Source organism: Botrytis porri (assembly GCF_014898465.1).
Source record: "Botrytis porri strain MUCL 3234 chromosome Unknown BPOR_017, whole genome shotgun sequence".
Classification (NCBI taxonomy): domain Eukaryota; kingdom Fungi; phylum Ascomycota; class Leotiomycetes; order Helotiales; family Sclerotiniaceae; genus Botrytis; species Botrytis porri.
In genome coordinates this window covers 145,965-168,392 of record NW_024066091.1, presented here as the reverse complement: position 1 = coordinate 168,392, position 22,428 = coordinate 145,965, and the positions used below count along the sequence as shown (strand labels likewise).

Sequence of the window (22,428 nt, the reverse complement as noted above, 5' to 3'; positions counted from 1 at the left end):
CCATACTTACCAACATCCCCAAGATACACGCCTTTCCATTAATTAATCCATATACATTATAAGTCGACGTCTCCAGAATTAACATCACAAAAGCATTATCCCAACGAAATCGACGACAAAAATCTTAAAATAGCAAAATGAAGTCAGTATAGTTATTGACAATAACAACAACAAAACCTCTCATCCGAAAATGAAAATTCAAATACCAAAAGACCAACGAAAGATATCCATTTATATACCTGCCAAAGTATTACCTTCTTCCTATGGAAGCTTAATACAACCATGGTACCTACGAGTTGGGACACTGGAACGCCAAAATTATCCGGAAAATGTGCTCACGCTTTTCTTCGTCTTTTTCCGTTGGGGAAATGAAATGGAATGAACCGCTAGGCGTTTCTTATATAGACCACACCGCCAAGTTGCTCTGATTAGTACTCCTAATCTGTGAGCTTCTATCTAGAGCATTTTTAAATGTGGATGAGTGAATACGTTCACCATTCTCAATCACCATCCTCCAAAAATTCCACTGATCAATTTGCAATCTAATCTCAACAGGCTGAGAAAATCCCATCGTCACGGAAGTGAATACACAAATTCAGCACGACATTCATTTCCCTCTTATTCCCCTCCTCCTCGCCCAATCTCTCCCCTCTTCCGTGAGCAAACTCTCATCACAAACAAACTTAGATAAACACCACTCTCCCCTTTAAGGTTTCTCTCCATAAAGAAAAAAAGCAGACTGATTCGCAGGAACCCCAGATGAGATTGCATCTTTGAAGTATCCGTTTTTAAACCCCTAATATTTCACAGCATACACATATACATACACACATCCATCTATCATCGATGGTAAAATCATAACTTTCCGACGTGATCAAGAAATGGAAGGTCTTTGATAATAAGTCTATGTATGTGATGATGATGAAAATAATAATGACAATGAAAATACTAGCGAGAAAGAAAAATAAACCCAAACAGAATAGATAAACGACAACACAACACAATATAACACTACATTCCCCCCTCCCTCTCTTCCTAACACCCCTTCACATCCATCCCAATCGTTTCCCAAAATCAAAAAGAAAACCAAGAAAGGTATGTAACAACAAAATCCCTAATGAGAAACCTCTATGAAAACTCCCCTGATTAGTTCTAGAATACACACACAATCCATCACAACCCACAGCCCACAGTGCAAACAGCAGACCGTACACCTCACCGCAACGAATTGAAACCCACGATTTCTCCTGGTTTTGGGATACTGGACTACAAGTTCGTGTTTGAATTTGCTTTTTGGGGGAGGGGGGATTTAGGGGTTTTATATACTTATTTCTCTAAAAATCCACTTATCTACTTATCTACCTATCTGCTGATCAAGTTAGAGGATGGGATGAGAAAACAAAGAGAGAAAGAAAGAAGGAAAAGGAAGGCGAATGAATGAATGAATGATTGATTGGATTGGATTGAGGAGGAGAAGAAGAAGTGGGTGAGAAGGAGGAGGAGAAGTGGGTAGAGAGATGTGAATAGCTACTAGGTAGGATATAGTGTATAAATATAATAAGGTAAGATGAGATGACAGGAGATAAGATGAGATAAGATGATACAGATGGGCTGGGGATGTGAGGCGTAGGATAGTCGGGTAGAGAGTTGAAAACAGAGATTTGAAGATTCTCAAGATTTTAAAGATTTTAAAGATATATATCAATAGATATATGTTTTCTCAGAAATCTTCTTATCCCCTCATCTTCACCTGAGTATCAACATACATAATACTGATACCAGTCATGGTATCCCAACTTCGATTCGCTATAATAATAAGATACTGAAATGCTATTGAAACCAGATCCCCTATTTACTTCCCTCCTACTTATCCGTTCCATTTCCTTCATCTTCCATCTTTCCATTCTCTCCAAAAATTAAGCCCTCCTCGCTCACACCTCATAGTCTTCTCCTAGATTCTCAACTGTCCGACTTCCTCCTACAAACAAACAATCCCTACATCGAAAATCCCCTCTTCCCCTCTCAACTCCTCTTCCACCTCCTTCCCCACCACCCCATCAATTCCCAAAATCATCAACGCCTCATTCTTAATTTCCTCCTTTATTCCCCCCTCCCCATCCTCATTTCCACTCCCCCCCACTTTCTTATCCAAAGCCGCCACACTCATAAACCTGACATTAATCCCCGCTCTCCCCAGTATCCCCCCCACAACTCCTATTTTCCCTGGTTCATCATTATTCCTCAACAAACACAGCGTTCCCTCGGGCGAAAAACTCGTGTTAAAACGATCAAGTCTACTTATGAAAATTCCCCGATCACTTACATAGCCACTAATAATCTGATTACCATTTCCAGTTGCATTTCCCGCACCCCCCTCAACTTTCACCGTCACCAAACTCGCATAAACCAAATACCTACTCTCACTAATCCTCGTCTCACTAATCACAATCCCCCTCTCCTTCGCTATCAAACTCGCATTCACAATATTCACATCTCTTCCACCGCGTTCACTAATACTCCCCACCAATCCTTTTACCAAGGCCGCAAAAAGTGGTCGCGTGTTAGCGATCCCCGCAAGTTCTCCTTCATATATTACTTCGAATTTTTTTCCTCCCACCCCCTTTCCACGATAATGCTGGGTGTATAATCCACCCATCTTCTCCATCAATTTGACAAATGGTTGAAGTTTTTTGTATTCTTCTGGAAGAATCAGAGGGGCATTGACAGCAGAAGTAGGAAGACCTCCAGAGAGAATAGCACGAACTTGTGTGCACACATCTACCGAAACCGATTCTTGCGCTTCGATCGTCGAGGCACCAAGATGAGGAGTTGCAACGACTTTGGGATGTTGAGTGAGTTTCTGAGCTGGGGATGAAGGAGTTGGAGGTTCGGATGTGAAGACGTCGAGACCGGCTCCTGCGATGATACCCGCTTCGAGAGCATCAAGGAGAGCTTGTTCATTGTAGACACCTCCTCTTGCTACATTAAGTACCTTTGCCGTTGTCTTCATTTTCCCCAATTCCTCTTTCCCGATTAAATCCAACGTACTAGCAATAAGCGGGGTATGAATCGTCAGAAAATCCACAATGGGTAGTAGCTCTCCCAATTCCTTCACAAGAAGCACATCATTTGCCTCCGCAATCTGTGGACTCGCATATGGATCCAATGCCCAAACTTTCATTCCCAATCCCACTGCCATCCTCGCAACTTTCAATCCCACCTTCCCTAGTCCCACAACCCCCAAGATCTTCCCACCTACTTCCGTCCCTACAAGTTTTCCTCTCTCCCACCCTCCATTCCTCAACGACCGATCCCCAGCCGGTACATTCCTCGCTACGGCCATTAAAAGCGCAATGGTATGTTCTGCCGCGGCAGCAATATTTCCACTCGGAGAATTAACCACGATAATTCCATGTTTCGTCGCGGCTTCGACATCAATATTATCCACACCAACTCCTGCTCTCGCTACCACTTTGAGATTTTTCGCAGCAGCGAGAATTTTCGCTGTAACTTTTGTCTCTGAGCGAATGATGAGAGCGGAGTAGTGAGGAATTATTTCGAGAAGATCTGTAGGTGATAGGTTTTTAGGTTGATGGATTTCGAATGTATTGCCCAAGAGAGCAAGACCATCGACTGATACTTTTTCTGGAATGAGAATTTTGGGACAATTTGAGGAGTCGAAAGAGGTATTGTCGAGATTTGGTAAGGCTGATGGTGCCATTGTGAAGTTTTTATGTTCTTTTCGATTTTGATTGAAGAACAATTCAAAGCTTCTCGAAGGTTATGTGTATAAGGATTACGTAGTATTAGGAATAAAGTAGTACCTGGCAGACTTGATACCCTTTCTTTGTTGGTCGAAGGCCAATATCAAAGAGAATCGAGAAAGAAATCAAGAAGCATGGGATAAATAAGGAAGAAGTGAATAAATAACAACCACAATGAAAGCCAACAGGAACAGGAAAGGTTGGCCTTTTGTATAGAGGTACCACACCCAAATTGAAGATCAACTCCTGATTCGACTATGAAACTTTCTGAGATCTGATGAGATGAGATGACACGGAACCCCCCCCCCCCCCCCCCCCCCCCCCCCCCTTTTACGTAGGAGCAAAAACAGGCCGACTTGTCAAGCCCTCCATTAATTCAAATGTTCCATTCCAACTAATAAGAGAACCGAATATTTAAATGATTTTTGTGATTGAAAATAATTTAAGAATTTACTTAATATTATTAACTTTTTAAATTTTATTATTGATTGATTACTTAATAAGTTATAGAATTTAATGGGAGATTAATTTTGGCCTCTTCTTTCTCCTATGGATAGCCCCCCACCCCGCAATTGAACCCCGCAATACACTAATGTATAATATGCGGAATGTCGATGAGAGCCCGACCATCCAAAGAACCTTGTTCATTCGAATTCTAATCATCATTGGTAAAAAGAAGATATCACAGAAGTTACGAAGGTCACATGAAATGATAGAATCTGTGCTTATTCGTTCTTGGTGGTTGATAATGTATGATAGCTTCATCAATCTGCTATATGCACTATGCAAGTTCTGATATACCCCCAAATACTGTAACCTACTTGGGTATCCCACTCCAGCCTTTACCAATTAGCTCACTCCTTCAATTTCTCATTTTGAATGACTTCAATCCAGTAATTATCAGGATCAAGAACAAATGCCACGTGTTTCATACGACCATCAGTCAATCTCTTCTTCCAATTAACTCCCATATTTTCAAATCTTTCGCATGCTGCATCTAGATTATCAACTGACACGCCTATTGTAGATTTAGTCTAGTCCATATGCAAAAGAATAATTTTGTAACTTACAGATGTGACCAAACCCTTGTGGCTCATCGTTACCGTTATGATATTTGAAGTTGTCTTCCTTTTCCGTACCGTAATTCCAGGTCAACTCCAACAAACCTTCGCGATTGGCTGTGGCTGATGATGTAGGAAGACCCTTTTCACCAGGGTAACCAAGGAAATAAAGATTGAAGTTAGCACCTGGGTTTTCAGCTGTTCTCATAAGTGACATTCCCATAATTTCTTGGTAGAACTTCAATGACTTTTCTTTATCCTTGACACGAATCATAGTGTGGTTCTACAATTCCGTTAGTTACCTGGATGTCATTTTGCAGAGGAAAGGGATTACCATTCGATAGGTCTCGGTGTCAGTGGTTTTGATATTCTCAGTCTCTTCAACAGGACTTTGCCCAATAATCTCAACCCAATAATTATCTGGATCCAATGCAAATGCAATATGCTTCATACGTCCATCGGATAATTTCTTTTGAAATTTATATCCAGCATCTTCAATTCGTTGACAAGCTGCTTGAAGATTGTCGACAGATATGCAAGTATGCCCAAACCCTTTGTGGGGTTCAGTGTTTCCATTTGAGACTTTATAATCGGCATCGTTCTCCGTTCCATAGTTATGTGTCAATTCGATTAATCCTTCACGATCACTGAAGTGGTTTCCGTGCGAGAGAGCTTTGGGGGAATCGTAACCCATGAAGTAAAGATCGAATTTAGCTTCAGGTTGTTCAATCTTGCGAATCATTTTCATGCCCAAGTGTTCGTAGAATTTGACTGAATAAGTTGTTAGATATTGTAGCTATTCGAGTGCATATATTTGAGGTACAAACTTACCAGATTCCTTAGGATCTTTAACTCGAATCCTTTTGGCGGATTAGCATCATCCAATTATAAAAGATGTGTATTCTATATTCGTACATCGAGTGGTTAAACTTATAGGTGTTGGTATCGGTAGCCATTGTTGCGTATGATCTACTTGCTATAAAAGGAGCAGAGTATTAGCAAACTGTACAAGGTGGGATCGATAAGAGTGATTGAGCTGATTGATGTAGCTTTGGTATAGCTGTTGAGAACGTACCCGAATCTACAATGCTTTGTCGTAAATAGTTTGGTTTAATGAGTCTGCTTAAATTGCGAAAGGAGTACATGGAATGCAATGCGAAAGTTGTTGACGGTGTTATAGATGAATAGAAACAATTGTATTGATGAGGGGTACAAAAATACTTCGACAATAATGATGTTCCCACGCCCCTCTCTTCGGCTAGTCTACGAAGGTAATATGACGTGGGGGGAGTTAGAAAGATCCAATAACTTATAATATTTCTAAGCAAATAATATCTTGTCCGATGAAAAGCTGTGGATTGAGCATATATCCGAGCTGCAGTACGAAGTATTTAGAGACTATTTCAGTACCGAGTGCTTCGTATATCAAAGTAGACAGGATATTCTTTTGCATGGGTTCAAAGAATCGTATCAGAGGATTATCCACACTCAGGTACCAAGTACAAGATGAGTCCTCGAATTCTCAGTATTCAAGTATGTATACCTCGGTAGATGACCTCTCCATACGCTTAATCAAACCTACGCAGACTTCGAAGGTATTCTGGGCCTTACCATCCATCACTCAAGCTCATATAGATTATCCTCTCCTTCAACTCTAATAAAAGAGTAATTCTTCGAAAAAATCAATGGCATCGCTAAGCTCTTCAACTATACACTCCATGATTTCTTTGAAAGCATACGTCCATGAAAAATAAAATGCCAATGTAAAAAAGAGATAATGTAATGAAAAAGGATCCTCGGGTGTATAACTTTTCATCCAATTTTCAAGAACCGTCATATTTGCCGATGTCGATGATGTCCGTGCTTGCAGAATCTAATTACTGTAGAATTGATACCGTCGAGAGTTTGTGATCTATGTGCGTGCTTATGGATCTTGTGAAGAAGGGAGAAAGTATTAAAGATTAATAATGTTCTATATTGGAAACTTCATATATTAAAGATCTCAGTAGAAGAATTGAATATTTAAGCACAGAAAAGTACCTGGGTATTTATAGTACCGGTAGACACAGAAATCATCGATTCTCGATTTGTGGGTGCTAAATGTGACGGGCATATTTTAGTACACCTTAGAACGCAGCACTAACATTTGATCAGTAAGTACTAGATATGCTTCACAATGATACTACGTGTTTTGAAACCTTACAACCTCTGGAAATTAAAACCCATGAGCAACTCGATCTTTTATGACATATACACTCGAGCGCAGCGAGCTATGGGGGTTTGGGGGCTTGCCCCCTTAATAAAACAAATCAATGAATGAGAATGACGCTCCGCTGGCCCTCCAGGAGCCACTGCCGTGGAGGCAGAGTAGTTTCTTCAGAAGGTGTATATAATCTCTATTGTTTAATGTAATATATAATTAGATCTTTTCAGATAGATCAGATGGTATGTAAAATAGGATTCTGAAAGTATGAATTCAAATGTCAGTCTAGAGAAGCCATAGTGACATACTCGTTTTTGATATCCTTATATGAGTCTACACGTACAAGTTTTATGAGTAGTTAAGTAGCCTTTTGCTTAAGCAAGTAATGAGTATTAATGTTTTAACAGAATATCATGTGTTACAATACACTTACTGCTATGAATATAAATTCGAAGTTGTAACAATGAGATCTCTCTCATAGCCTAGACTTTACCGAGATGATCCTCGATATATAAACTACTCAGACCTTCCCCGCCCAAGCCGAGCCATTCAACCTCTTATCAGCTCAGAATTGCAATTCACTTCTTTTTATTATTATTATATTATCCTTTCTTGCTCACTCAGTTCCTTTCACTACAACTGATTCATAATAATGTATGTATTGTCTTGAATTATTCCAATTGACATTTTGTCATACTTTTCCAGACAACCAATCCCATACAAATAAATAAATCTTTACTAACAATATCTCATTCAATAGCACAAAAAATAACCAGATCAGATCAACCCAAATAAACCATGACATCCCATCCACCCCAAAGTCAAACCATGCTCCTGAGCAAAAGAATATCCACCTTCCTTCAAAACAACATCTCACCACATCTCCATACCCTAATGCTTCTAACACCCACCGGTAAGCTCCTCAGCACCTCATCCAGCTCTCCCGCCTCAGTACTGCGTCATCAAGGTACACTCGCCCTCTCACTCTGGACGCTCTACTCCCCCTTTCCGGCGCAAACCGTATCAGACGCGCTTCCTCCCAATGTCGAACCATCCCATGTTCGCACTCCCAAATCTCGAGAAACAAAAAGCATACTGATACAAATGGAATTGGGCATTATGGTAATACGACTATTAGCATGTGGATTATTATTCGTCGCGATCGGACCAGCACCCGGGGCTTCAGGAACCACCACACCGCAGATTCACAGAGAAGGGTTGATTTCGATATCGCAACCAGCGTCACCAGATGGGGGACACGAGAGGGAAGTTATCAGAAGTGGAGAAGGGAGCGAGACGGCGAGTTTGAGAAGTGCGAGGGGAGGTGGAGTGGGTATTAGTGGTATGAGGAGACAGGCAGAAGAATTGGGAAAATGGTTAGAAGGAGCTTTAGATGGTTTGGTGTTGAGTACTGCGGAACGATAATCCAGCGCGATTGACGGATGTGGGTGTGGGATAGGGGAAGCCCTTGATACAATTTTGACGGCCACTTTGCGACAATTTACCATCGCGTCACAAAAGAACTTGGAGGAGGAAGTCTCAGTAATTAATCGATATCGATATTATTCGACCGACGGAGCAAAAATTAAATATCAAACATTAATTGGGTTGGGTATAATGGAATAAATGGACACACACACTGTGCATAAAATGGAATCAGGACATCAGCACTTGGATTGTACGGATTATTCATCAGAGGATTGGTGTAAGGGGTTGGAGTTATGATACCACAGTCTTCGACATTCGATTCTGGTATACTTTTTTTTTTAATATATATGGATTGTTAAGCATATAATTAATTTTGTATTATATCTTGTTGAATACCGGTAGTGTTTGTTGCTGATGCGATTGTAAGTGTAGGGGGGCGGCTCTGCTGAATTGATGATTGATTTTCCATAATGAACAAAAGTGCTTAGCAGCATTATCTTATTTCGAAATTGTTTCAACAGTCACGGATAGATCTAATATCTCCAAATCTGTCCCCCCATTCCGCACAATCCAAATCGAAAATCAACAGTTTGATTTTAACTCTCCCTTCACATTTCCAGTAGGTAGTATCCTCCAAAAATAAGGTTACCTTACCCTCATCACCACCATCATGAAATAACCATCATTCTTCTCCGCAGTTCCTTCTCCCCTTCTCCTCAACTCCTCATCCTCATATACATCCTCCAATTCTACATACAATACCACTCATTCTCCCATTCTCCAATCACACACACCATACTTTCACACATACCATACCACAAAACCCCAAACGCCAAGACAAGATCTTTGTCCCAGTTCTTTCCGGTTCCACCCATCATATCCCCGCGTGTCAGAAATGCGTCTTTGTTCCTGGGGCCACTAGTGTTGGTTTTGCTAGCGGTACGGGTCTGGGGTACTCGCAATACAAAGGAAAAGAGAACATGGATGGTTTGAAAGGGTGGGTTCGGTGGGATGGGATGGGATGGGATGGGATGGGATGGGATGGGATGGGTGAGTGAGTGGGTGGTTTTGTTTTTGTCTGTGTTGCTTTGATTAAACAAGTCAATGATGAGAGTGGTGCTGGAAGTGCTGTGTTATCACAAACGATTTTCGGAAGAAATGAGATTTGCGGTTTTGAGGTGATTGGTATATTGTTCGCCATTATATGTTTTACAACTTCTATTCCATCCTACCCACTACCTCAATCCAACAAATATATCGAATCCAGCTCGCTCAACAAACAAAAATGACCTCACCAACCCCCAACCCCTTTAACACAAAACCACCCTTCTCCTTTCCCTCCAAATCCACAACCTCAACCTCAACCTCAACTCCCCTACCCCTCCCCCTCTCCCAAGGCCTCCTTCTCTCCTCCTCTTCCGATCCCCTCGCACCCCTCGAACTACGTCTCGTCTCTCTCCTTTCATATCCCTGCACCGCCATCGTAAATCCCATTTCTCAATCGCCGTCTGCCTATCCACTCATGCGTGCGAAGGGTGCGATGACGGGGTTTACGAGTTCTGGGACTGCGAGTTCTGGGCTCGTGGACTCGCCTTCCCGGATGGATATGAGTATAAGTGTTGGCACAGAGACACCACAAATAAGTCTCCCCGGCTTAATCGATAAAAGTGCCGGGGAGGAATTGCCCAAGTGGAGAGAAAAGAATTGGAAGGAAGGATTGAATGCAGGAGCTTGCGGAGTGAGTGGGAGTTTTAGATTGGGAGACGGGGGTGGTTCTGAGAAAGAGAGGAATGGGAAAGTGGAAGGAAGGGAGGAACATGAAAGACCGAAATATATTATTCATACGCACGCGCCAAATTTCGCGGATAAAGCGTATAGTACGCCGTTGGTGAAACAGTTGTTGGTTAATTGTTACCGGGGGGCTTTGGTGGAGGCTATGGGGATTGCGGAGAGGGAGGAGGAGGGAGAGAGGCAAGAAAGAGAGGAGACAGAGAGGCAAACAGATGAAGAAGAGAAAGAGGAGGAGGGAATTGCGTCGAATACAACAATAAAAGGAATTGTTGGGAATGCAGTGTTCTCCACGACCACAGGAGAAGATATGATCATGGCGGAGACAGAGCCAAATACAGATGAGGATATGTCAGCAGAAAGGGAAAGTACACCAGACATGTCAAGGAAAAGAGGATTAGGAAGTTTCGGCACAGTTAATATGGCGGGGAGTATGAGTGGTCCAGCGAGTCTAGCGAGTCCGAGTGATATGAGCTTAGATGCATTTGGTGTTTCGCCTATTCCGTCTCCGTCTCTGCTGCCAAGTACATCTATCCCGTCGATTACATCGATTCCGCCAATACTACTCCCATCATCTATATCATCCACATCCGTCCCCTTAATTTCTCACAGTCTTTCGAAGCATCATATTCCGCAATCCTCGCCCAAACCAACAGGTATAACCGTCGCTTTCCCAGCTATCTCCACGGGTCATAAATCCTTCCCCCACCGTCTCGCTGCTCGCATTGCCGTAGGTACTGTGAGAGACTTCCTGCGTCATCCTGTTTTCGGCGCTATACGACGGAAAAGAATTCGGAAGGTTGTTTTTTGTGTCTGGCCTGTTGATAGTCCGAATCGAAAAGCGCTACAAGTAGCTTTTGGGCTTAATTTTCCACCGCCATTACCCCAAAGTGCACCGTTGAGTCCGGTTAGTAATCAGCTCTCTACACCACCGTTCTCGCCGAGTGTGAAAGGGAGGAGAGGGTTTGATTTTAAATTGGGGTTGGCGTTGCGGGATCTTGAGGGACAGGAAGGTGGAGTGCCGAGGATTGTGGTTACGCCGCCTGTGACGCCGATGGTGGGCTTGGGTATGAGTTTGAGTTTGGGGGCTGGAGAGAAGGAGAGGGAGAGGGATGCTTCTGGTTTGGGAAGTGAGGAGGTGGAGAGATTGAGTGGGGAGGATGGGGATTTGGGAGATGAGGGGAGTGAGAGTGGGGAGGATGTGGGAATGGATGTGTATGTGGAGAACAAGAAAGAGGAGATGGAGAAGAAGGACTTAGAAGTGGAAACAGATACAGAAATGGAAGGGAGTCATGATATTAGTATTAGTGAGAATTTGACAGCGGGAGTTGAGCGAGAAGTTGAGGAAGCGGGACTAAGAGAGGAATTAAGACTTCTCGAAGCAAAATTGGAGGAGGAACTGAGAGAGGAAGTGAGACTACTCAAAGCAGAAGTAGAGAAGGGAAGACTGAAAGAGAAATTGAGACTACTTAAGATAGAAGTGGAGAAGTTGGAACTGAAAGAACAAGTGAGAGTACTCAAAGCAGAAATAAAGAGAGATTTCGGACGGAAAGATAATCGTGGAAGAGGGAAAAGAGGAAGAAAAGAAACATATAGACAGAGGAAAAGACAACTGGGGTTGAGATTGGCTGCTGCGATGAGTGTGAGGAGGGAAAGAGAGAAGAGGAAAGGATATTTGAGTTCGGGTGAGAGATTGATGGTTGGAGAAAGGGATACGAGGACACCAGAGAGGATGCCAGGAAGTCAAGAGAGGAAGATGGAGAGAAGTGGTGCTGGAAGAATAGGAGAGGAAGATGTAGACCGAATGAAAATGACTGATAACGATGCTCGGAGACCCGAAAGAATGCCAAGCATCGAAGAAAGACAAGCAAAACGAAGTCGATCTAAAGATCATGAATCACGGGAAAACAAAACGGTCGGTGGATATATCCGTCGACATGGAGGAAAGGAAACGAGAAATAAACGAGAGAGGAGATATCCGGAACGGGTTGGTGTAGGAGATATCAAAGGGGGCGCTAAAAGAGGGATGCCAAGTATACGACCAGGAGATGATGATGATGAGATATATGGAGGGAGGAAAGAGGGGAAAAGGAGGAGATAGTGCTGGAGATTGGTTGGAGAATTTTTTGATTGGTGCAGATGGATGGTGTGAGGAGAAGGGTCTGAGGGAAGGATTGTATAATTTGTAGAAATAGATGAAGTAGAAAAACTAGTCGGGGAGGGAAGATTTATGATTGTGTAAATGGAATCCTTGATGAAATCAGGGGCTTATAGTTGCTTACTCCTTGTTGGGAATACAATGGGCGGCAAGAAGAATTACAACTCCCATTTACAAGCTTGTGATTCGAGGGATGTATAATGTACTCGTATGTTGTGAATTTCTGTAGGGAATAAATTAAATAATATAATAAGGGTTTATTGAGTTGGGGTCTGGTATGTGCTAGTTCAGATCATTTTATTGTCTGAATGTTTCGGATCTTTATAGTGATTATATCATTTTCCTTTTATAAAGTCAATTGTACTCATAATATCATAATTTTATTGGAAGAGGATTCATATTTCTATATATTCAAATATTTCTAGCAATTTCATACTAATCAATTTTCCGACGTTAATAGCTTATTCAACAATGATATGCAAGACTCTACATAGAATAGTCGAAATTGTCCATAACAAGAATAACCTTTATCTCAACGACTTTTCTTTGGTAAATATATGATACAACATAGGTATCACCAACGAAAATTGATGAAGGATAAAAACGTCACAAATACTTATATTCTGTCGACACAATATTTCTCGCCCGAACCTTGAATCTTAAGCTTCCATGATTACGGAATTCCAGAGACGCTTGACTAGCCCTGGCGATCAAGTAGCAGCATTCTCAGGATTTATCAAGTTAGTCACTGAAAGAGGCGAAGAAATGGGAAAGGGAATGATATATTCGGCTGGTGTCTGGCTTTATTTTGATTTTTTCCTTGGGGATTAGATATTCTTGATTGAGTTGCTCGTTCTTTGTTATATTGTGCAATTTTGGAAAAATATATGGATCCGCGGACACACGGGATTTCTTCTCTTGAAGATTTTGATGGCAGAAGCATTGATTAAAAGCTTAAAATGTTTTTAAAACATGAAAACGAGTCGGCAAGACCTCAGTTGGCATATATTCTCCTCTTGTTTCCAGTCGAGGCGAAGATCGCCTAATTTGAAAGGTGCTGAATTTACAATCATCTAGTTCAATCGATGTGCTTCAAGAGATCTTTCAATCAAATTCTCTATGCTTTTCATGTATCTGTAGTAGAAGTAAGGACGGCTGGTGTTTCGTCATACATTTGTTCTTCTGTACTTGAGTATTATCTTTGACTATCTAGATTGCGAACTTTACATTGTGGCTTGATAAGTTGTTTACCAGTAAGTATATGGATTGATGGAACACTTCGAAACTTCAGAAATCTATCCATTATTCAGTTATTCGATATTAGAACTTACATTTTGAATGTTTATTTCTAAGACAGGTTTTAAAGTGTCCGCTCAGCCCGTATACCCACTGTTGGTTCGATTTCTTTAGCCAGATATCTCTTTCACAAGGGACTAATGGCTCATTCGAATCGATTTTTTAGGCGATATTAACACCAAATGTAGCTCGAATGAGTATTTATCGAACATTAATATTGTTTACAAAATTATTCCAGATTTTGTTATCAACAAAATTAATTTATTAAACATTAATATGTTATTATAAAATCTTATTAAATATAGGTTTACAATGATTAAAAATTTAGAAAATGATTTTATTAAAGTTATAATAAAGTTTTAATTAAAGCACATTGAATTTTATTATTTTATATTTCCTAAACTTATAAATACAAAACTAGGTCTACAAAATGTAAGCTAGTTTATTAATTAATAATTCAATTAATGTTCCTCTAATAACAATTCGAAAAGACGATTCGAACGAGCTCTAAAACGTTACATCTTTACATACGAAGTTGTTTATATACATGCTAAAATATTTCACAGCTCAGCAACAAAATCATCGTGTCGAGGTCTTTGCGGAAAACTTTGGACATGGCATAAGAGGGGTTTTTTCTCTACTAAGGTAAACTATATGGTTATATTTAGGCTGCATGGTAATTCATGAAAGTATAAAAGTAATTGTATTACATGTATTGCGACAACTATAGGGCTTTGAAAGGGAGAGCTGGACGTTACAAGAGGTTCCCCCTTTGTGTCGGCACTTCCATTCCCGCTTCTAGGCACACAGGCTCCAGTAAATGGGCACCGACTCGAACACAAAACTCCTGAAAGCGTTCGTCGAGGTTGAGATTTTACTTGGGGCTTTTACTGAACCTCTCAAACTAGACCTCTCTACATTTATTAACACGACTCAACGAACCCAATATTTCAATGTTGGTATTCAAATGAGACAATGGGGAAGCCAGGATAATACCTGGCAGAAAATCTAGTTGGAGGCTCCATACCCACAAGTAGTTGCTCAGAACCGTATATACTCGAATTTCAACGTCTCGATTCACTTGGATTGTAAAAAGTTCTACCAGCCATTTTCTTCGCTAATGAAAAACACCACATTTCACACGTGGCTCTTCTTCCTAGCCCCCACTCCGTCGTCTAGATAAAGTCCATCCCATGATTTTCATCTCAATTCCCCAAAAACTAGCATAGCCACCATTTCTTTTGCCAAGATTTGTTTCATTTTCGACGTCACCCACATTTTCAGTTAAGCGAGAGCGGATGATTGGCTTTAGATAGGTAGGGAAGGAAGAGGCACAGTCTAACTGTTTGGTTTGCTGTTGCACTATTAGCTCAACTTTTGGATGTTTGAAAGAATGAACAGGCTGTTTTAGTTTCGTTTTGCAAGTGGGAAAGTTGGTGGCTATTTTTGTGTTTCGTGCGCTCTAGGACTCGAGGGTTGTGATAACAGGTATGGCTACTGTGCCTCAGGGCTGAGAGTTAGGCTTTCTGATGAGCGTATGTGAGGTTGAAACTTGGCGGTAGGGGTTTTGATGTAAAAAGTGGATTGCCTCTTATCATTTTTGTAGATCTGGAGATAACCTGAGGAAGTCCACAGTGAGTCTATCATTTCTATATCCACTACTCTTCTGTAAAACAACATCGGATCAGGATCTTGAAAAATGAAGTCCTCATTCTTGAATTTGATAGCATTAGCTACTATCATCGCCCACTCCCATGCTAGAGACTGTACTTTTACAAATAGCACCACCATTTTTCGCGAACCTGCTCAAATCACCAATATTCTCAACTGCGATACTTTTCCCACGTCCGTTCAGATCTCTTCCATCTTCCCAGGCACATTTTCCCTCTCTAACATTATTAATATCACGGGCTCTATATCTATCTATCATGAATTTGGTCCGCCTGTTTTAACTTCTATTGTACTAGATGATTTGCAATATCTAGGTAGTCTGGATCTAAATCAAACAACCTGGGATCTAGATTTTGTGTCTATGGGAGCCTTGAAGGCAGTGGGGAATGTGACGGTTAGTTCGAATAAGGAGAGTACTTTGAGATTTCCCGGGCTAAAAAGTGCGGGGGTTTTAGAGTTGAATGGGAATGTCTCTACGTATGTGATTCCATTTGGTCTTGATTAGAAACTCGAGGTTTAAGTATGGAGGGAGCTATTTGAGAGGATATCAGTTTCTAATCTGAATGTTTCAATATAGCATAGATTTTGGGTTTTTGGTAAATGTATCACAGATTAGAATTCGCCAGCCGGTTCTTGTAGGTCAATATGCGATAATACAGATGCCGGCTCTAAACGCTACATTCCCAGCTCTAAAATCGTGTGACTACCTCACCACGTGGGGAAATATATCGGAGTATGTATGCTTGGTCTTCTTTTATACCTCTCAAATGTATGCAATCAAAGAATTCTCTGACGAAATTACAGACTATCGATGCCCAACTTGATCGGGGGTAAAGATATACACAGTCCCATATCTATTGATGTCCAAACAAACTATGAATCACCTGTACCCATTAACTTTGACTCTCTTACTAATGCCGCCGATATTGATGTGAAAGGTTTCATTGAACCGTACGTTTTCCATCCAATGCGGCTTGCTGTTCAAATCTTTGAACCAATGTTGACAATTTCAATAGACTCCATATGCCGGTTCTGGCAAATGCCAGTTCAATCTCTGCGGCAGTAAATGGGGATGTAAATTTTCCCAGGCTGGTTAATGCGACGGACATATTGGTCCAGGGTCAAGTTTGCTCGTATGTGGTTCTTTCCTTTTTCCTCGTCAGATTTCTAGACTCCCCACGTCATGCCCCGTTTCGATTGCCTTCTCCATTTCCAGAATCTAACAAAATTCAGCCTTTCACTTCCAGCTCTTCAATATCTGAACGAATCCCTTCGAGTACAAACCTATCGTCCCTTTAACTGTTCACCCCTCCGTACAGTGTACGATCACACATCCACGATATTCGCAGCGCAGTATGGTTACAACTCACCAGCATATGAAAATCGGGTATTTCGATGTCAATCTTATTATGTGGGCGAAACGAAGGAAGGGCTTTCCCAAGACGTGCGGAATGGGCCAGGGTTTGGATTAGGACTCGGAGGGGGTCTGGCGGCAGTTTTAGGATTTGCATAGTTGTGGAGATGGGTCAGGAAGAGGAAAATTGGGGAATCGGGTGGAAAAGGGGGAGAGAATACTGAAGGTCAGAGTAGTGCTACTACGAGGAGTAAGACAGAAGGAAGTAGTCGTGAGATCAATGAAGTGCTGGTTACCGGTGAAAGCTCACGCGAGCCAGGGATTAGAGCTAATAGTATGGCGGAAATTGGTCGGGCGGTTGTTTGAACAGCTTTTCGCTTAGATCTTGGCAGAAGACTTCCGTTTCACGTTCTCTAGAACGAATTCTTGACAAGCGAAGTTCATAAATGCGAGATCTGAGAATATTATTAACATTGTCCAAGTGTATGACCAGCATTTACATCTTCGCCGTCTTCTAGGGACAGCTTTCAATGGAAATATAATTATTTCTTAAGTTTAGCTCAATTCAACTAAGGTATCCTCGTGATCAGGCTTTAGTGTAAAAAAAGCCCTTAGCACCATTTTATGTAGTGTTGATCATAGCGCCACGTCCATCAGTGGGTGTGCGGACTGATAGGACACTGCAAAGATGGACTTCTGAATTCCTTGATGTATCAAATGGTATTTACATCCTAGGAATATTTACGATTATTCAATAGAAATGAAACAATCAAAATGTGAATTACGATATCGAACAATTGAAAAATGATTTTGCTAAAAATTTCGAGAAATCGGAGGTGACCAGTCAATCCACACACTCACATAAGTCGGGTACCTCACTTTCGGGCCACCCCTCTTTTAAACCACTTTAAAAAAGCTCATTATAGAAAGCAATCTTCTATTTTAAATCTTTAATAACTTTATAATTCTTGAATTAATTGATTTAAAATTTTAATATATTATTATTTATATTATATTTAAAATATATATTAAAATTGATATTAATTTGGGTTTATATATGGTAATGAATAGGCATTCAATCTAATAAACTACTTTAAATTATAGGATTTTAAGAATTATTTTTCAAAATTGTATAAATGATTATTTATTTTATAATAAAGATATATAATATATATAAAGATAACTTTAATATAAAAGAAATAATTAATAGATTAAATATTAGTTTAAAAGTTTTTAAGTATTAATTTTATATATTAGTAAATTTATAAAATTAAGAAGCACTTTTTTAATATTAGAGGAAGTGATTCTATATTTGGAAAATGATGGGTATAGAATTTTCTTTAAAGGAATTTAGAGATTAAAATTAAAAGATAAATTAAAATTGATTTAATATATATTAAAGGTATAATTGTTGATATTATTAATTAATAATTTTCAAAGTTGAATTTATTTTTAATTTATTATATTAAGCTTTAATATTATTATAATATAAATGAAGTAGATATACAAAAAAACTAGGGATTAAATAGACTAGTTCTAAGAAGTTTAAAATATTATTTTATTTAAAAAAAGGAGCTTAATTTTAAAACTTGAATATTACTTATAAAATACATTTTAACTATAAAAAAAGCTTTTAATTCTTTCATTATATTAAAAAGGAAATCAGTATAATAACAATGATTTCCAGCTGATTTGAAACCCTATAAAAAATAGTATTTCATTATTATAAATAATAAATGAATTACAAATAATACTGCCCTAGAATGATTTAAAAAGATCTTTATATCTTAAATAGCCCCCCCTCATTGAATAAACTGAAACTTTTTATATTAAATAAATATAAAAGTTATAAAACTACTGAATTTATATATAAGTATTTTAAGTATAATATATACTTTTTATTCCTTTCATTATATATATTATATATCCTATTACCTCTTAATTTATTTGTTTTCTTATCTTTCAAAAAAGCATATAAGTATTATTTTAATAAATTAGCCTTTTTATTGAATTCTAAAGTAATTGAAAAGGTCAATTTCCTTATATACTATTAGAAAACATAATTAAATAATTTAACAGAATATAATATATTAGTTGGATGGAAAGCTTTAGATTTATAACCTTTAAATTATATTAAGCCTATTATATTTAAATTATTGTTTAAAAATAATAATAAAAAAGTTACAAATCAGAATTTACTTTCTAATAATAATTCTATATATTAATGAAATAAGAAGTCCGTAATTTCAACTTTTAAAATGCTTTAAAAAGCTAGTGATTTAAGATTATATATATATATATTCCTTTGAAGTAAAGAAATCAATCTTTATATTTACCACTAGCTTTTTAGAAAGATTATTAAGGGATTCGATATTAAGGATTATAAAATTCTGCAATTTGGATATTAAATAAAACAATTAAAGTATCAATTGAAATAAATCGTTTTTAAAAAGAAATATAAAATGAAAATTAATCCAAATTCGAAGTTTTTTAAGATTAAAAAGATTAAAGAAATATAAATTGAAATAAAAAACTATAAAATTGATATAAAAGATACTAATAATAATAATGAAAATGTATTCTCAAATATTTATTATAATACCAAATAATTATTGAATAATTAATGTTTTAATATTATATAATGTAAATTTTTAAAGTAACCTAAAAAAAGAGTGGTCCGAAAGTGGGGTACCCGACTTATGGTTATATCTACTAGTTGTACTCAATCCTTCATTTAACTCTTCGCTAGAATGTTCGAAGATCTTTTGTCTTGACTTTTTTGTCTGCTTGGCACACATATCATTGCAACAGGGAGATGATGATGGAGTAACTTTGCTAGTACTAAATGAAGTTGATGCCGATAGATGTTCTTGGAAAATAATGAGAAGATAGTGATGTAAAGTTTTATGGAGATAGATTCTATAAGAATACACATAGAAGTATACACTTGAGGAGGATTACGATTAAGGTCTTGTAGAGTCTAACTAACCCAGATACCTCTGAAACCGGTCTACACTTGAACCGTAGAAGTTATGTCACGAAATATACGAGCACACTTAATATCAGAGCTAACCAATCTAGAGGATGAATTAAACAATTGAGTTTGCCCTAAAAAAAGATAGGTCCACTATATCATTCTGAACCCAATCATAAACCGGCGTTCATTTAGATATTTATTCCTGTAAAACCCTCAGAAATTGACTTTAATCTCAACTTCAATCTTTATCACATCGAAATATATCTCAGTCCACCTAATCTAAACCTCAGAAGTCACGCATTACATCACACGAAGAGATGGATCTCACATCTTCCTCTTACACAGCGAGTTCGAGCCCTACTCCACCATCGTTTCCTGCCACCATTTCCTTAATACAAAATTCCACAAGTAAAGATGATAACACCTGCTACATTACCAAAACCGCCGACCGGGGACGAGTTTCCGTGCCAATCATCGCTCTCATTGTCTTAATTCACACTGCAATCTTCACTTCTCTTTACCTTGTCTGTTCTCGGTACGTTATATATCAATCTCGAAAGAACGTTGCTCGTTTGAGGTTTGAGAAGCTGGATGATCGTCTAAAACAATTGAGGAATCATGAGCTTAAAATTAGAGCCACGCTCTTCGAGGACCAATCTCAGCAAGACGCATCAGAGCTGGTGCAAATAGGGGATCTTCAAAATACAACCACTGGTTTTGGAGGAGGAGCTATGGACCATTTTGCAAACGGCTTTGAGGCGGCCAAAAGAAAACTTTATGAAATCTCACGACGAAAATTCGTCAAAAGATATTGAGTAGAGCCGTCTCAGATCAAGAAAAAAAGGCACGGGGAATCCGGGCCAGTTCCGAAATATATTCAAAAAAGTCGCCCTCTAATGACAGATTTGATGCATGGTGAAATATTTGATAGTCTATGATATATCGAAGATTCATCAAGTCACGATAAGAGAGGGCACACATACTCTTGTATTGATATTGATCTGGACGCTCATTCTTTCACATGGGAGTTGTTAAATGCACGAGTGTTAGATTGCTTCGTAGCTTTGAGCCTGGAGTGACAATATACAAAATATCAATCAATGCATTGGAACTACCATGCACTGCTGAAGTGATACGGACAGGTTCTTTGATTATATGAAGTACACATTGTGACCAGATGATTACTTGTCAACAAATTCAAAATCAGCCTAAAAGACTTATCACACTTGATCTCATTACATAATGATAGAGATGTGAAGATAATGTAACCATGAATTTGTAACTACCGAATGGGTAACGTATGGAGAAATAGAGCAAGTCCCTTTGTTGACTATTAATCGAATAACATTATCACATACTTCAAGGATATAGACATCTACTTATCGCACCCTTTCCCTATGACCCTAGAGACAAAAGACATGATTCTGAAAGCGGCCCCGAAAACATTGGATGAAACAAGGCAGAGTTGCTAGTCATGCTCAAATTCCATAAATTCAATCAAGATAACAATTTGTCTGATAAATAGAAATCTTGATTGCTTTGAAAAATTTGAAACATTTCTTCCAGCTTGACCCTCCCTTGTCTACTCGAAAAGCCAACTCAAATACCTCAAACTTGTTCGTCTTTCCATCCTCTCAAAGTCCAAACTTCTCCTTAAACCTCAAAATCGCATCCGCAATCTCCTCAACATTAGTCTCTAGAGCAAAATGTCCCGCATCCAAATACTCCACCACGACATTCTTACTATCCTTCTTGAACCCCTCCGCCCCAGCCGGAACAAAAACCTCATCATTCTTTCCCCAAACCGCTAGAATCGGTACATTTGACTCTTTGAAGAATTTTTGAGACTCGGGATACAACTCAATATTGGTACGATAATCGTAGAAAAGATCAAGTTGGATTTCCGTGTTTCCAGGACGGGATATTAGAGCATAGTCCAAGGTATACGACTCTGGTGCGATTTTATGGAGATTGGCTTCTGGGGTTCCGGTGACGTATTGCCATTTGGTAAAATCAAGGGAGATGACTCTTTTGAGGGATTCTCTGGAAGAGGCGAGTTCCTCAGATGTCCTGGTTGCCCACATCTGTTCGAGGGGGGCCCAGAAACCACCAAGTCCTTCGGTATATGCGTTACCGTTCTGGGAGATTATTGATTGTACGGCGTCTGGTTGACAAATCGCAAGACGAAGTCCAATTGGACCACCATAGTTGAAGAGGTAGATTGAGTATTTTTGAACTTTTAGTTCACGCAAGAAAGACTCGATGGAAGTGGTTAGAGTATCAAATGTGTACTTGTAGTTGAGGCTTTCGGGAACTGTAGTAAACCCAAATCCAGGAATATCTGGAGCTAAGATGTGATATTTCTTAGATAGAAGAGGAATTAGATTGCGAAATTGATGAGACGAGCTAGGAAAGCCGTGGAGGAGAAGGAGCGTAGGAGCATTGGAGAGCCCGGCTTCTCTATAGAATATGTCGACGCCATCGGCATTAATAGTTTTGAGGTGCACGGCAGTCATTGTTGAGTATCGATGCGTGATTATATCAAGCAAATGGAGATCGATTAGGTGGCTCATGTCTTAACATTTATACACGTCTATCTTCAGAATTACGGGGTACATTCCGCAACCCATATCTGAATTATGCCAATATGGAAAGCATATGCTGGCCAGAGTTTGTAAAATCTGAAAGCGGCCGCGGACTTCCATTCTTTTGTCTTTGTCACTTGCTG

At 39.3% G+C, this 22,428-nt stretch overlaps 7 protein-coding genes across 7 annotated transcripts; 4 read left to right on the top strand and 3 right to left on the bottom strand.

Moving 5' to 3' along the window:
• Window positions 1-1,978: 1,978 nt before the first annotated feature.
• EAF01_010585 (uncharacterized protein) lies at window positions 1,979-3,721 on the bottom strand (the record flags this gene model as incomplete). Its single annotated transcript, XM_038918842.1, has 1 exon — window positions 1,979-3,721. The coding sequence occupies one exon, from the start codon at window positions 3,719-3,721 to the stop codon at window positions 1,979-1,981; it is 1,743 nt and encodes a 580-aa protein (XP_038765545.1).
• An 897-nt stretch (window positions 3,722-4,618) lies between these two features.
• Window positions 4,619-5,970, bottom strand: EAF01_010584 (uncharacterized protein; the record flags this gene model as incomplete). Its single annotated transcript, XM_038918841.1, has 6 exons — window positions 4,619-4,782; window positions 4,835-5,108; window positions 5,160-5,596; window positions 5,657-5,685; window positions 5,741-5,801; window positions 5,901-5,970. 6 exons carry the CDS (start codon window positions 5,968-5,970, stop codon window positions 4,619-4,621), a joined length of 1,035 nt encoding a protein of 344 aa, XP_038765544.1.
• A 1,856-nt stretch (window positions 5,971-7,826) lies between these two features.
• On the top strand, window positions 7,827-8,453 carry EAF01_010583 (uncharacterized protein; the record flags this gene model as incomplete). The annotated part of the gene is made up of 1 exon (XM_038918840.1): window positions 7,827-8,453. The coding sequence occupies one exon, from the start codon at window positions 7,827-7,829 to the stop codon at window positions 8,451-8,453; it is 627 nt and encodes a 208-aa protein (XP_038765543.1).
• Window positions 8,454-9,741: 1,288 nt separating this feature from the next.
• EAF01_010582 (uncharacterized protein) lies at window positions 9,742-12,345 on the top strand (the record flags this gene model as incomplete). The annotated part of the gene is made up of 1 exon (XM_038918839.1): window positions 9,742-12,345. The coding sequence occupies one exon, from the start codon at window positions 9,742-9,744 to the stop codon at window positions 12,343-12,345; it is 2,604 nt and encodes an 867-aa protein (XP_038765542.1).
• Window positions 12,346-15,397: 3,052 nt separating this feature from the next.
• Window positions 15,398-16,882, top strand: EAF01_010581 (uncharacterized protein; the record flags this gene model as incomplete). Its single annotated transcript, XM_038918838.1, has 5 exons — window positions 15,398-15,846; window positions 15,947-16,102; window positions 16,174-16,320; window positions 16,386-16,502; window positions 16,603-16,882. The coding sequence occupies 5 exons, from the start codon at window positions 15,398-15,400 to the stop codon at window positions 16,880-16,882; spliced, it is 1,149 nt and encodes a 382-aa protein (XP_038765541.1).
• Window positions 16,883-20,017: 3,135 nt separating this feature from the next.
• Window positions 20,018-20,515, top strand: EAF01_010580 (uncharacterized protein; the record flags this gene model as incomplete). Its single annotated transcript, XM_038918837.1, has 1 exon — window positions 20,018-20,515. One exon carries the CDS (start codon window positions 20,018-20,020, stop codon window positions 20,513-20,515), a length of 498 nt encoding a protein of 165 aa, XP_038765540.1.
• Window positions 20,516-21,334: 819 nt separating this feature from the next.
• On the bottom strand, window positions 21,335-22,216 carry EAF01_010579 (uncharacterized protein; the record flags this gene model as incomplete). Its single annotated transcript, XM_038918836.1, has 1 exon — window positions 21,335-22,216. The coding sequence occupies one exon, from the start codon at window positions 22,214-22,216 to the stop codon at window positions 21,335-21,337; it is 882 nt and encodes a 293-aa protein (XP_038765539.1).
• Window positions 22,217-22,428: the final 212 nt, after the last annotated feature.